Source organism: Alligator sinensis, unplaced genomic scaffold, assembly GCF_000455745.1.
Source record: "Alligator sinensis unplaced genomic scaffold, ASM45574v1 scaffold444_1, whole genome shotgun sequence".
Classification (NCBI taxonomy): domain Eukaryota; kingdom Metazoa; phylum Chordata; order Crocodylia; family Alligatoridae; genus Alligator; species Alligator sinensis.
Window position 1 is genome coordinate 2,965,560 of NW_005841886.1, and position 15,880 is coordinate 2,981,439.

General features: G+C 47.9%; 1 protein-coding gene across 1 annotated transcript in view; it reads right to left on the bottom strand.

Annotated features, from left to right (window-relative positions):
• The window catches only part of LOC102384751 (parathyroid hormone/parathyroid hormone-related peptide receptor-like), a 46,357-nt gene extending 32,022 nt beyond the window's left edge, over positions 1 to 14,335 (bottom strand). The window contains exon 1 of the mRNA XM_025196923.1: positions 14,270 to 14,335. Coding sequence (XP_025052708.1) covers positions 14,270 to 14,335 — 66 coding nt within the window. The remainder of the gene's footprint in view (positions 1 to 14,269) is intronic.
• Positions 14,336 to 15,880: the final 1,545 nt, after the last annotated feature.

The window sequence follows — 15,880 nt, forward strand, 5'->3', positions numbered from 1 at the left end:
GTGTTTAATTGTATTTATTTAATACCTGCACTACCAGCCCCTCTTGGCAAGGGCAGCAGACATCACATAAAGAAACTAAGTGATTGCTCAGAGATAGGAGAGATAAAATAGCTATTCACCAAGCACCAGAAGAGGATCTGTTCCACGTAATTAATCTATGGTAGCAAATTGGCTTGTTCAGTAAAAGCCTGGGGGGGCTGGGAAATGAACACAGGAGCCAGAGGGGGCTTCTATTTACACGTGAGTAAATTCAGGGTGACGCCATGGAAAACCATGGACTTAAGCCAATGTGAGACAGAAGGATCCAGCCCTATATTTTCCATTAAAACCTGCTACAAAAAGCATTTTCTTCTTCCTTCCTCATGCCAAATCACACTGGTTCCAGCTCAGCTAATAGGCCTGGATCAGTCTCAGTCTTGAGGGCTAGTCCCTTGCAGCTCTCCCAAAGCCTAGAGACATGCATCTGTCCTCACCTGCTGTGGGATACCGATTTTCCCATCATGTAGATAGATACCTGTTAGAGCTCTGCAAACTGTTACTTCTACCTCTTCTGGAAGGCACTTAGGGGAAGGGTGGAGCTCTGACAGCATGTGTGCTAGCTGGGGCAGTCCACTGTAGTTTTCCCTAATCCAGTGGTGGCCAACCTTTTTGGCAGGCAGGTCACAATCCCTTCCACCCTCCAGGTGCCATTCTGATCTTTGCCACCCAGAAGCTACCTCATACAGCCTGTGCCCTGGGGCACTGGTATGGAGGTAGGGGGGCTCAAGCCTCCAGCTGGGCAAGGGATCATGGACAGGATGCTGCTGGAAGAAAATATCACTGCCAAGAGCCAGGTTAACCTTTCTCTGGCCCTGCAACTACCTCAGGCTTATATGATGAGAGAGGATCCAAATCCCTGAATTCAGCAGTGGCTGCAGGGCCAGGGAAGGGTTAGCTTGGCTCTTGTAAGTGATATCTGATGCTCCTCTTGCCCCTGCTCCTTCTTGTAGACACAGGTCCTCCCAGCTGCAGGGAATGTGCCTTGCTCCAAATCATAAACAGTGTATGTGCACTTACCCAGAGCAGGCAGCCAGGTCTAGTGTGTCGCAGCACTGGAATGGGAGCCAGAGACCTGGATTTGATTCCTGGCTCTGCTACCACCTTGCTGGGTGACCATGGGCAAGTTGTTTCAGCTCCCTGGATCTCTTTGTCCTCCCACTATTTTACCACGTTGTCCTTTCTAACAGCAGTCCCCTTGATGTAGGGCCTGCCTCTTGCTATGCATAGCCAGCACAATAGGAGACCCTGGTTCCATACAAATAACTTACAGCACTCTCTAAATAATTAACAATGGCACTGAATAGAGGTGGAGTAGCATCCCACACCTGCTGACAGATGATGCAATGTCAAATGAGCTTTAAAGTGTCTAAACTAAAATACAGTAGACCAGAGCCAGCTCTGCTCAGCCTGGAAAGTCAGAGCTATTGCTGCAGAGAATTAAGTGGTACAGCAGAGATGCAGTTGTGTGACATAGTGTGCACATGGGCCTCTTTCTGCTTCTGCCCACAGCCCAATATTTGTCTGGTCCATGAGGCATGTGAAACTTCTGCACTAGCTGCTACATGTTTAGCCCTGCCAGCAAATTGCATTTTTGTCCATTGCGATGGTAGATACTTTCCCTGCTCCACCAGCAACAAAGAGTCCCTTGTCAATTTACTTTTTGATGTCCCTGTGCTAAACTTAACAGTGTGGGGCTTTGCAAACAAAGACATGGGGAGTGAACTCACAGCACCATTGAAGACAGAAGGTGCAGGTGAGTAGTAACACCACCCTCTCAAGATCTTCTTTACAAATCATTACTATGCTTTTGCCTAGCAAAAAAACACTTGAGTGGGATGTCTGTAGTACTTATATAAGCTGATTCGCAATTAATTTCTGTTGGCATCAATTGGGCACGTAAACAGCAGTAGGAAGGAGGGAGAGTTTGGGGGTCCCTGTTTCCTGGGACTGAGATCTTGCAAGACATGTTGGGGGCATTTCAGCCTGAAATGGTAGAAATCTCATTTGCTCAGACAATTCTGACATCCTGATTAGTGAGAAACACATGAGCTCAGCTTTGCTTGGGAGACTTTAGCCCCACCCGAGTTAGAAGCTGGAAAACCAGCTCATTCTGGTTTGGAATCTTATTTTGAACCCGAATACTGGGAACTAGTTTAAATCAGCTAGGAACCGAAGTCAGGATCCAACAGCACCCAAATCAAAAGGGGCTTGGGTGCAAGGCTCAAGATTCATAGATTGTTAGGGGCTGGAAGGGACCTTGCAAGATCATTGGTTCAACCCCCCTGCACTTGGCAGGAAAGACAACTGGGGTCAGATGACCCCAGTAAGGTGACCTTCCAGTCTCCTCTTGAAGATTTCCAGGGTAGGTGATTGCACCACCTCTGGAGGGAGCTTATTCCACAGTCTGAACACCCCGACTGTGAGGAAGTTTTTCCTAGTGTTAAGCCTGAAACAGTCTTCCAGGAGTTTGTGGTCATTACACTTGGTTTTCCCCAAGGGTGTCCTTGATGTACTCCCCTGATGTGGCGGCAAACTACCAGGTCCCCTCTCAGCCTTCTCTTTTTCAGGCTGAAGAGACCCAAGTTGCTCAGCCGTTCCCCGTATGGCTTGCCGTGCAAGTCTCTGATCATATGGGTGGCCCTTCTCTGGACTCTCTCAAGCTTTACCACATCTTTGTTGAAGTGTGGCGCCCAGAACTGGATGCAGTACTCCAGCTGGGGTCTCACTAATGCCAAGTAAAGCGAAAGAATCACTTCCTTGGTTTTGCTTGAGATGCATCAGTTGATGCATGCCAGAGTATTGTTTGCCCTGCTGGCTACACCATTGCACTGACAGCTCATGTTCATACTGTGGTCTATTATTACCACTAGGTCCCTTTCAGTCACGGTGCTAGTCAGTTTGGCACCACCGAGCCTGTAAGTATGTTGGGGATTGTTCATCCCCAGATGGAGCACTTTACACTTCTCAATATTGAAGTTGATCTGCCCAACTTGCCAGCCTGTCTCAGTCATCCTGTATCTGCAGCCTATCTTCAAGCATGACCAGAACTTGGTGTCTTCTGTGAACTTGGCCAGTGGGCTCTTCACCCCGACATCCAAATCATTGATAAAGATATTGAAAAGCACTGAACCAAGTATGGACCCCTGTGGGACACCGCTGGCCACTTCTTGCCAGGATGACACAGATCCGTCCATTCGACCTCTCTGGGTCCTACCCCACAGCCAGCTTCCTACCCACCTAACTATCAAGCAGTTAAGCCCACAATCCTCCAATTTTCCTGTGAGAACATCATGGGATACCAGATCGAGGGCCTTTTGGAAGTTTAGGTATAAAATGTCTACCTCCTCTCTCTTATCCAGGTGGAGAGTTACCCGGTCATAGAAGGAGATGAGATTGGTAAGACAAGATCTGTCCGTGAAGAAGCCATACTGGCTGTCATTCAGTATCCTACCTTCTACAAGCCTATCGCGCATAGACTCCTTGATGAATTTTTCCAGGATCTTCCCTGGGATAAACGTTAGACTAATTGGCCTATAGTTGCCTGGGTCCTCTCTCCTCCCCTTCTTGAAAACTGGCACAACACTATCCCTCTTCCAGGCTTCTGGGATCTCACCTGAGTGCCACGAGTTTTGGAAGTTTCACCAGGGGTCCTGCGATGACTTTGGCCAGCTCCTTCCGCACTCTCAGATGAAGTTCATCTAGTCCTGCTGACTTATAAATGTCTAACTTTTCTAAATGATCACACACCAGCTCAACATCAATAGTAGGAAGGCGGCCATTCCCATCATGCCCATTCTGAACCTTATCTAGTATGATTTTCCCCTTAGTCCAGTGAAATACCAAAGCAAAGTAGTCATTCAGGATTTCAGTTGTCTGCTGAGTGTTGGTAACCAACTGTCCTGAGTTGTTAAGCAATAGTCCCATGCTTGTATTTGTTTTCCTCCTTTTCCCAAAAGAAGGACTTCTTATTGTCCTTGATTTCTGTTGCTAGTTTAAATTCAGTCACCACCTTAGCCTTTCTAATCTGTTCCCTACAAGTGTGGGCACTTGTTGTATAGTTCTCCCTGGGGAATGTCCCAAGCTTCCTTTGTATGCCTCTTTCTTCTTTTTCAAGACCATGATATCCCTGTTAAGTAAGAGAGCTTACCAGCCCTTCTGCTACCTTTCCTCCACATGGGAATGGACTTCCTTTGTGGTTTGAGGATCATGTTGACCACTCTTCATGCACTTCTTTCACCTTCGGTCCCTAGTCCTGCAGTGCTTCCCCTACTAGTGCCCCGAGGCTGTTGAAATTTGCTTTTTTGAAGTCCAGAACTTCAACCCTGCTAGCTGATTTGCCTGTCTTGCGACAGACAGTGAACGTGATGGCTTTATGGTCGCTGTTGCCCAGGCTACCCTCTATATTCAAGTTGCTCACCAAATTGTCTCCTTTGGCCAAGACCGTGTCTAGGAGAGTGTTACCTCTGGTCAGCCTGTGCACTTCCTGAGTCAGGTAAAGCTCTTCAATACAGGTCAGGAAGCAACGTGACCAATCCGACTTAGCCAAGCGTTCCTCCCAAGAGATGCCTGGGTAATTGAAGTTTGCCCATGACAACCATGTTCCATATGCACGCAGCCTCTGCCAGTTCTCAAGAGAACTCCAGATCGAGCTCCTCCCCCTGGTTTGGTGGTTTGTAGTATACACCTACAGTTAGGTCTCTCTCACTGCCCCCACCACCCCACACCCAATAGTTTGATCCAGAGGGTTTTGAGCTGCTCTTCTTTGGAGCCAATGTCGGCCTCCAAGGAGGTGTACTGCTCCCTCACATAGAGAGCTACACCTCCACCTTTCTTCCCTACTCGGTCCCTTCTGTGCAAGGTGTAGCCCTCTATGGCTACTTTCCAATTATGTGAGGAGTCCCACCAGATCTCCATAATCCCTACTAGGTTGTAATGACCACTGGAGAGTAGGAGGGGTAGCTCCTCCTGCTTCTTCTCCATGCTCCTGGCATTAGTATACAGGCACCTGAGTCCTCCAATTGAGACCCTCGATTTCCTGTCACACTGAGGGAGAACCATTCCCTCAGCTCTTGCAAGCGTGGCTCTCCTAGTTGTCATATTGAATGAAATAGTTTGAATGTTTGTAAAGATTGCCCATTAGCCAGTTTCAGGAAGAAGATAGGATCTATCTCCTTATCTAGCTCATTGTTTTGGAGCTACGTGCGAAATGTCCTGACTTCGCCTAAAACCTTAATCTAAATTGTACCTTTAGAAGTTTTTTACAAAGAAAACAAATGTCCTAAATTCCGAGACATCAAAGCCTAAGGCCTTTTAACCAAATTGCTAAGAAAAGAGTATTTACAGTGATATGGAAGTCTCCCCAAGAATAATTTAAAAATGCTCAACAAAGGTAATTTCTGTTGAGTAAGATCCGAGCCCAAATTTGGGAGTTATGATGAATTGAGTAGGAGGAGCCCAATGACGGCAGCTCACTCAATAAAAACCTGTAACTTACTGTCCCAATTTGGAGGTGACTTCACTTGCAGAACAACCAAGGAAGAATCGCAAGTATAAGTTCAGATTAGATTGATCGCCTAATCAAGCCTCTCCGTGAACACGAATCTCTTAGTTCACGCTGAAGCCGCGGAGCGCCCGAAAGGGACTGAAGGAAGGGGACGTAGTCCTATCACTGGTGAGCCCAGCTCATTGAATCGTATTGCTGAGGCCAGCCTATTGAACCGTACTACTGAGGCCAACCCATTAAATCGTACTACTGAGAAATGAAACTATATTTTGGTATTTGGCTTCTCGGAATTCTAGGATTGTAAGTATATTATGAAAAATAACAGTATTGATTCAAATTTAACTTTTAGTTGTAATTGTAGTTGTTTTTGTAGCACTAATTCTTATAGCATTGTTTGGGAAGGAAGTGCATTCGGAGCATTGTTTCTGATATATGTAATTATTGTGTTTTTAATGTTTGTGGTGTTTCTTAAAGCTAAGCAGTGTTATATACGTAGCAAAGAATTTTAAAATAAAATTGTGTTGTATAAATTAAGTGTGTAATCATTGTGAAATCGTGCAATCAGCTAACTACTCCCCCAGCCAGCGCATCAAAACGAATCAGTAAATTGTGTGGGATTTTCTCTATTCCATAACCCACTAGAGACACTAGTGTCCTCAACTTTCAAGCTTTGTTGTGTGCTGGTCCCTGGGCATGATCCAGTCAGTGTTTCCCCATCCCCTGGCAATCTTAGTTTAAAGCCCTATCTAGAAGATTGGCTATCCCGGCCGAGAACAGGGACTTATGCCTCCACATGAGGTGGATGCTGTCCCTTCTCAGGAGTCCTCTCTCCCTGGGCACAAAGGAACTGGTCGAAGAAACCGAAGTCCTCTTAGTAGCACCACCGCCTGAGTCATCAGTTCACTTCTTCAATGCATCCTTCCCTCCTAGGTCCATGGTCCGCAACCAGGAGCACAGAGGAAAAGAGGAAAAGACTACCTGTGCTCCCGAACCCTTGAGCCCAGCCCCCAGAGCCCTAAAGTGACCCAGTCTGGATTACTCCTGGCTGCGTCATTCATGCCCATGTGGTTGAGAAGCATGGGGTAGTGGTTGGAGGGCCAGACAAGCCTAGGGATCCTCTCCACAACATCCTGTATATGGACCCCAGGGAGGCAGCAGACCTCATGGGCTAGGGTGTCCAGATGGCAGATGGGTCCCTCAGTGCCCTGCAGGAGGGAGTCCCCTACCACCCTGCATTTTCTCTTGGGGGTGGCAGTTTGTTGACTACCCACCTCCTTCTCCAGTGTTTCCATTGGAGCCTCCTCACACATGGTGAGGCAATCATACCTGTTGTGCAATGCCAGGAGAGGGGTAGCCCTAGCCCTGCATGCCCTGGAGCCTGAGACGACCATCTTCCGGGTAGCTCTGAGTCAGTCTTTTCAGCCAGCCTTCTTGTTGGCCACCTTCTCCTGTATCTTCTTCTCTTCTTCATTCTTCGGGAGAAGAGCCTGACTGTAGTAGTCATCAACCTCTTGCTTGTGGGTCCTGATGGCATGAAGTCTGCCTACCTGGGCCTGCAGCTCCATCACCTGGGACTCCAGGGACCTCACTAAAGAGCATACCCCACAGGTGGGGGTGGCCTTGCTCCCATCTCCAGTTGCTGGCAGCCATGCCAGGCAGCCCCCGCAGCCCAGTGCAAGGGGCTCTGTCTGAGTGCAGGCCAGAACCATGGGTTTCGGTTTTAATTCTACTGATAGCAGAAAAAGTTCCCCACATGCCTACATCACCCCATAAAAACAGCAAGGATTGGACAGGCCCTGCTCTGTTTACTCTCCTTATGCTTTGTTTGTTCCCATACTTGTGTGAATCTGCTAAATTTGGTGGAGAAGCAGGCAGAATGTAGCCAGGAGCTGTCAATTTCCCATGCACTTCATTGCCAATGCAGCTCAATGCTGCCTGGCAACTGGCCCTTGCAGTCACTGTCCTAGGCACGCTCAATCTCCATTCTGACCTGAAACATCCCACCAATACCTCCTGTTATTTCACCCCTTGGTTCCCTCTACACTGCTCCACCAATGCACCTTGCTGCTGCCATGCAGCCCCTTGCTATTCAAGTTCCGGGTGTCCAAACACTCTTGCCACAATGATTCCTCCTATGAGGCTACTGACTATTACCATTAGGGCTGGTGGTAACTTTTTCCATTGAAACTTTCTGAGACAGAAAACCAAACTTTTGACTAAACAAAAATATCTGTGGAAAACCATAAACAAAAACTGAAAAGTGTTGGTCAAAACCCTTTCAAAGATAATTTGTCTTTGGGCGTTCCAATTAAGTTTATGGGTTTTCAGATGGGGGGGTGGGGTGTAGTTTTCAGAATAGATTTTCCCATTTTTGACTGCCAAATTTTGGCAGTTTTCAATTGCCAAAACCCAAAAAAATTAGCTTTTGGGTTTTCACCAAAAAGTCCAAAATTTTCCATGACAAAAGCCCCACCATTTTCCAAGCAGCTCTAATAATTTTATCTGGTCCCTTTTATGCATTGCCTCAACTAAGCTTAACCCCTGAATTAACTCACGAGTTACAGCTAGGTCAAAAAAATCCTCTGCCCTTATATCCTCTTGAATAAACTGTCATTAAAAGCATCAGCATTTTGCCTCCTTAAGCTTTGTCCCAATGTAAGATGTAAACAGTTGTAGGTAAAGTCACCCATTAGTGCTGTTTTTATTGTACTCTGCGGACTCTTAGCTATCCCTTAACGATGGGTAATGGTATCTGTGTTCAGCCTTTTCCTTCTCAGCAGCTTGGCACCTGATTCCTCCTGGTACATTTGTATTCTGGGGAACTAGAATCTGTATTCAGGTGAACTGTTGCATCTGCTTGGTCCTCTCCCATGGGAGTGCATCTCTTGGAAAAGGCTGGGGGCTCTGTTGGCTTCTCTCCTGTAGGATCAAAGCCTATGAAGACAGTTCTGAACTCTGCACTTCTGGCAATGCCCCTCTGTGTAGCCTTCCAGCTCAATGGGAATGTGCTGGAGCATCAAATTTGCTGTGCCAGGTTCCCAGCTCCTTTGTGGACCACCCATGGAGTAAGAAAGCAAAAGGAAAGCTGAGTCACAGTGATGGAATAACACTAAGGCCCCAGCCCTGCAAAAGAGCAGGGTGCTGTCCACGAGTGCCATAAATCTCTAGCACTCTTTGGGAATGTGGGGCAAGAAATCCAGATGTAGCTGGGGTCCCTTTCTCAACAATGGGCATAACCTGCTCCACCAGGTCTACTCCCACCTGAACTCTGAGGAAGGATGGAAATCCACATCAGAATATTGTATATTTTAGGTTTGTCTCAAATTAGACCTGGTGCTGTTGTGACCAGTCAAACTGATTCCTGCCAGGAGGCCTGTCTGGATTTGCTACACGGCAGAACACAGAGACACCTTCCAGGAGTAAAAACAGAGCCATTTTCCCTGTCAAGGCTTGTTCCCTTTCTAACTCTTTTGTCCCTCCAGGCCGCGTGGCCCAGGAACATTCTTTCACCTGGTCTCTGCTGCTGCTGCTGCCAGTGCCCCTGGGAGCTGCTCTGAGATCTGTCACAGGAACAAGGATCTCTTCTGACTCAGCTCCCTGGTTTCATTATGCAGAGTTGGTCAGGGACAATACTCAGTGGGAGAGAAGAAGGATATTCGCTGGGGCCTGTGGTATTTTGGAGAGAGAAGCAGACTCCTCTCCTGCCCCTCCATTCTCTTGTTAACCTCACACTGGTGTACTTTCACTAAAAATCTCTTAGCACAGTTGAATTCATTGCTAAAGCAAGTCAGTTCACTTCTAGTCCTCTGCCTACCCTGGGCCTACTTAGACCGCACACTCTTTGGAGCACAACCTGGTGTCTTGATGGGTTTGTGCAGCAACTGGTCGTGGTTGGAGTCTCTTTGGGCTGTTACAGACATAGCAGAATTGTTTTTAAAGTTGATCCAGTCACAGCACCAATCTTGGCAATGACACTGCAGATGTGAAACAATTCCCAGGGGGGTCTTTTATAGAGAGTGCTATGAATTATCAGCTCACAGGCTGTCCTGATCACTGGGAGAACCCCAGGGCTGATTGAGGCTTAGAAGAGAAGTGACTGGTCCTTAATAGACACTCAGTGCCCCTCCTGCCCAGCCCTTGGCTTCTCACCAAGGACTGAATGGGCTGAGGTCCCACTCACTCTTGGCAGGTTCCTTCTGAGGCGGGGTGGGGGAGCCTGCACCACAACTGTCTAAGCAGCACCTGTTCTGCAGGAATTGAGAGGAGATGAGGCCTGGGACCTCTCCGTCCAGCAGCATGAAGTCTTCTCAGGTGGATGAAAAGAAGCAAGCTGAGGGAGAACACAAGTGGCTGTCACCAAACACTGTCCCCCAGCTTAGTACACAGCCACCTGCTCTCTGGGGCAGCCCCAGGTGTGGAAGCAGCTTGCTTATCTTTAGCAAAAGGGGACAAGGCAGAAGTGCTGCTCAATCTGCATTTGTGTTGCATATTTAGGAGCATCTCATTTCAATTGTTTGGGCATCGGGGCCCACAACCCGGCTGGGGGTGTTTTGCCAAGGCAATGGATCTTATGGGCTCGGGACAGAAGTTACACATAAACTGGTTTAAGTGATCAGAAACTGGTTTAAACCTGTAACAGAACAGAGGGTCAGTGCACATAAACCAGTTTCAAAACGGCTGAAACTGGTTTAGGATAAACCTGGTTGAACGTAGTATCAGACTTAACGAAGTTAGGTCAAACTGGTTTATGAAACTTCTGTCCCAGATCCCTTCCTGGTTCAAATTAAATCAGAGTCCTCCAGTATCCCAGCATGCTTTACAGCCCTGGGCTGTGCGGGGCTGTGCATCTGCTCCAGAGAGCAGGGCTAGCCCCACCCCTTTGCTCCCTAGCTGGAGCAGTGAGGGCTGACTGACAAAATGTGGTGGGGGGGCAAGCCCAGCTGGAGATGCAACCTAGTCTGCTGGGCAGGGACTGCACCCCAGCAGGCAAACCCCAGCTGTGGTCTGGGACCAGGGAGGGGGCTTAAACACCCCTTCCCCCTGTTCAAACTTATTGCAGGCTGCAACTGGACTACAAATCCCAGAGACACTTGGAAACTGGAAGAGGAAGTAATGAGCAATCCTGCAGAGTCCTGCAACTTTGATTCTGGACTGCAAATCCCAGAGACCTCTGAGGCAGCAGGAAAAGGAAATAAACACACAACCAGACAGCCTGCTCCAGTGCCTCCCAGCTTCTGGCCTGAGTTATGGCAGGCATGTGGCTGCGTTTTCTGTATCAAAGGTAAATGTCTGTTCACTTCTGTTTCAGTTTAATCTGTGTAGCTTAGACTAAACTGCAAAGACTGAATTGATTCAGCTTTGGGCTTTTTGACTCTCTGTACTTAGCACATGAAGAAGAATGGCCCTGTGCTGTGCTCTGTCAGCTCTCAGGAGCACTTAGTAGAGTGTTCTCTGGGCCAAAGCCATGGGAGTGTATTAGGGATGTTAAGCTACTGAAAGCCTCTCTTGAATGGAGCAGCAAGCTGGAGTCCTAACCACATGTAGCTACTGAAAATCCCAGGGTCCCTTCACTTGTCAGCCCATGTCCTGGCCAAAATCTAAGCCAGGATAGGTAGATTCCAGTCTACCTCCTTAAATTCTCTCTTGAATTTCCATGGGATATAAGAATTTATTTCACCTCCTCTCCCAAACTGCTGTGGGTGGTGGATGTGAACACTTGAACTCCTGCCACATTCTACCTCAGAGGTGGTTGCATTGTGTTGTAAATGAATGAGCCCCTCTGTGTAGTGCGCTAAGCACCATAGGATGAATGACGCTGTAAGCAAGCTCTGACACACAATGTTGTCATCTGGCCTGGATGAAAATCAATCCTTTGGTCACAAGAAGGTGTGAGTTCCCACCCATAAAGAGATCTAGCATCTGTCAAGTGGCCTGCACATTGCAAGGGCAGCAAACCCTAGTCTGCACCTTCTTCTGCCCTTGTCAGCTAGAAACGTTTTAGGGTAAAGCCACAGTCATTTCAAGGTACAGCTGGACCTCTCCTGTTACAGCCTCAGACTCAAGTGCCCTGTAGCTCTGGATCTGAAAGCCATTTGCATCTAAATGAAGCAATGGAATTGAAAATGAAAGACGTGTAAATAGAAGGGGACTCCCTTCCTCCCCCTCCCCACCCCCTCACCTATCTTCATGGACTGTGCCTGGTCTAGATGGTTTGGTAGTTTAGTTGAGAGAGCCCTGGTCCAACTGCACCCCATGATGTGAAGCTGGTCTGATATCACAGAAGGTGGGAAATAAGAGCTTCCCCATATAATAGTAGAACAAAAACAAATCCTAGAGCACTAGGTAGGGATTGGCCCAGAGGAGTTTTCTTGGCTTCAGCAGGGGTGAAAAGGTCTCTGAAAGGGTCTAGTAGGGAGGGGCATTGCATCTGACAGGACAGGGTCTAGATCCATGTGTTTGGTTCAGCCAGTCACAGAAGTACACACTAACTGTAAGTGTTTGCACTTGAGGGTTTAGTTGCAGCCTCTTTCTAGAAACAAGCAGTACAATGAAAATGAGGGAGTACAAGGCTCTTCCCAGCCCTGGATGGCTTTATTAAAACCTTCCTTTAGCCCCTGAAATACCTGCCAACCCCCTCCCCCAATCCATCACAAAAGAACGGTTCTGGCATGATTGGGAAGCTCTGGTTAACAAAGACCTAAGACTGGAGTAGCAAGGCATGGGGTGTCAGGCAGAAGCCAAGTGCTCTAGAGAATTGTATTAGCATTGACAAGTCTGTGGAGTATGGGACCCCACAGCTGGAGCTGTCAGCGACACCAGTAGCAGAACCCAAACTGATCTCTGAATGGGTCAAGTCAAAGCTATCAGCCCTTCTGACTCAGAAACCTCAAAATTCACTTAACTGTAAATGCTCTAGGCTTCTCTGTTCCCGGTGTGCCTTCCAGGAAGTGAGTGCTCAGCTCCCCGTGTGAACAGAAATGGAAAGATTCTTCATGTTATGATATCACCGGGCTGCCACGCTTGAGAAAAAGCTTTTAGCGGCAGAATAAGACACCTCCTGTTTCCATCTCCTCCACTCACACCCTGCACACTGGACTTTCCACCACCAGTGCTCAGCTCTGACTAGCGATGCAGTGAAGTCACATATACAAGGATGTGACTAGTCTTACAGGCTGAAGCAGATGGAGCGGGAGATCTGCACACAACCAGCTCCAGGCCTTGCAGTGCCAGGCAGGTAGCTCTGCAGGACTCATCACTCCCTTTGCACATACTCCTTTGTACTGACTGTTAACTTCACGTGTCTTTTACTAAGGTCCAATTTCATTAGCTTTCATCAGTGAAAGAAAGGGGAAACGGTAATTGAGACACCAGACTCAGAGGTGAGAGCTGGGTTTTAGTCCCTGCTCTGCCATAGACAGCCTGTATATCCCCAGTCAAGTCATTTGATCAGTCAGTGCCTTAGTTTTCCCCTTCTGTAAAAACAGGGATAATAATACTATGCAGTCTCTGTAGGACAGGCACGGTTTCCCATGATTCTGTACGTGTACTGCCAAGTGCCTCAGAACCCTGATCCAGGCTGGGGCCTGTAGGAATACGAAAAATACTGAATAAATTAAAGGCAGGAGGGAGGAGGTGTGAGCAGAACAACCAAGTCAAACCTTCAGTCCTTTCAAAGACCAGATTCTTTCCCTCAGGCCATCTCCCATATATTGCCCTGGCATGGAGCCCACCATAGAGCACTAATTTCATGGGCAGTTCCCCTTCTCATTCCTCACCATGGTAGAGCTCAGGTTCACAAAAGCTTATACTCTATATGCATCTTATTTAGTTAATGAATTAGGTGCATATATACCCTGCCTTCTGCCTGACTAACACAGCTCTCTCGACTCTTTCACTCTTACTCATCATCCCATAGCTCTGCCAAACCTGCAGTAACTGCATACATGGAAAAGTAACAGCAGGAAAGTCTCGTTCGGATCCTTAGCACTTCTGACTGCAATGGAGAAGCTGAAAACAAACAGAACTGATATTCTGTGCCTAAGTAGCTATGTACAAGCAACTGCTCTGCCAGTGAGGCCTGATGATGAGCTCTCTGAATAAGGAGATTCCCTATCAGTAAGGGGCTTGGAAGGGGGCCAAAAAGGTAATAATCAGGTTCTTGGGGGCAGGGCGGGATGTGGGGAGGGGAAGAATAGTGATCACTAACAATTATAGGTTTTAATTTATTCCTAGATATTTTTGGCACGGAAACACCCTGCCATGTGGATTTGATGTCAAGGATATTCCAAGGTGTCTAAGGGAGTTAGACACTCAACTTGCTTTGAAATTTGCTGGGATCCACATTCTGTAGCTCCCTTAGGGCTTGTTGATACCCGATTCATTCTGGGGGAAGAATGTCCATTTTGGGTGTCATTCTGGGGTAGTAGTTCTGCTCTAACTCCACTCCCCACCCCCTGGCCTTATATCAGAATAGCTTCTGAGCATAAATAAGTCCCAAGACTGCCAACCTGGACATCTGACTATCGCATCCCCATGCCCCTTTGGCTTCTGTTCACTAAGTCAGAATCCACTAGCCCAAGTGGACATTGGGAGTGATTAAGGTTTTGCAGCAGCACAGGTGCAAGTGTTTGGTTCATATGAGAAATTAGCAACATTCAAAGCCGCAGAAAGAGGAGAGTTGAGACAAAGAGTAAGGGACACAGAGAGTGTCTAGCAGAGTTGACTTACCAGAGCGCAGACTGAGCAGTAGAGGACAGTAACCAAGATGCTGCCCACACGGACCAAATCCTCCATGATGTCCCGGGGAGGCTACAGTCTAGCTAGCCAAGGTGCCGTAGCAGGGAAAATTCAGAGGTGGAAAACTAAACTTGAAAACAAATTAAATGAGCCCTGTCTCTGGGAATAACTGTCCACGCAGCCCAAACTGCTCTGTATGTGGAAGTCAAGGCCGCTGAGAGTACTCCAACTGCAGGGAGCATGAAAGGACATCTTGTCCTGAAACAAGTTCCCCACCAGGATCTCTTCGGCCCCCCAGGCCTAAAGCAAAGAGTGTCCTTCCAAGCAGTGGCCAAGCGCTGCAGCTGCTACAGCCCTCTGTTCTGCAGGATGCTGTCTGGGCTCCGGTGTGGTTAATGCTATTTCCAGCTGTACTTAGCTAACACAGGGGGCTGCCCCACCCCTGCCAGGCACACACCTCTCCATTTGGTCTCTTTGTCCTTTTTGCCTTGACCAGCTCTGGAAGCATTTGCAAGGACCCTGCTGCTCCTTGTTCCCCTGCAGATCTGGACAGCAAAGGTTTTTTGGCTTAGCTTGAGGTGCTAAAATCCTATCCACTCCAAGCAGAATCCTCCTTCCTTTTCAGGAACTTCTACCACCTGATGGTTCATTTTTCAGCTCTCTCAGTACCCCCCACTTCAGCTCCCAAACCGGTCTCCCTGTGAGCAGCAGTCAAGGGAAAGGCAGGGAAAAGAAAGCCCTGCAGCAGAGTTAGATAAGGAGGCAGAAGGAGAGAGTATGTGAACATCTCCATTATCTCACTGGACTAGAGAGACTGCCCCAGTGGGATGGGTTTCAGGCAGATGCCAACTTAACCCTTTGCTTTCTCTCCACCTTTTCACTGTAAAAGAAATAGAGAGACACATGCTGTAAATTCTGTGCAAGCCCCTGCACTGACAGCCGGATGGCAGCACCCTCATCTCTCTTGCTCTCTCACTTCTGTGCCACATGGTAGGTGCTTTATAGGGTTTGTGGCTGCGGTATGCAAATAGGGCTGGGATGAATGTTTCCCTGAACAGATGTTTTCCTGGATACCTAGGAGACTCTGCCACTGCCAATCCCATGCCTCTGATCATTAGCAGTTGCAGACAGGATTCCTGTGCTTGGGTTACATGAACTTGAACACCCCTGTCAAACATGGCAACCTGAATGGTGCTCTCTCTTTAAGAAATTGTTCAATTGTTTCTGGTTTTGGAATTTCCCAGGGTATTCAGATGATCTGCCTTGCCTTGCAACACAGTTCCAACACAGTACAAAAGTGGATCAAGGAGACAGACCCTGCTGCAAGAATCTACACCCGAGAAGAGGTGGATCCAGACAGAGAGAGAGCCTCAACTATGACAGGCAGGGATCTCAGCTGCCGGGGTGCTGTCAAGTTGTTTTTAGGCATCCCAGCCAGGGCATGGTTTGAGGAAGCCATAGTGAGGTGGCTTGTTTCTTTTTCTGCTGCAGGTGAAGGAAGCAGCAGCCTTCCTCATTCTAATAACCAAACAGGATAGGGTTCCCTAGTTGTTTGACAACAAGAGTGAGAGGGACTAGAAGGGCTAATATTGGTTCCTGCTG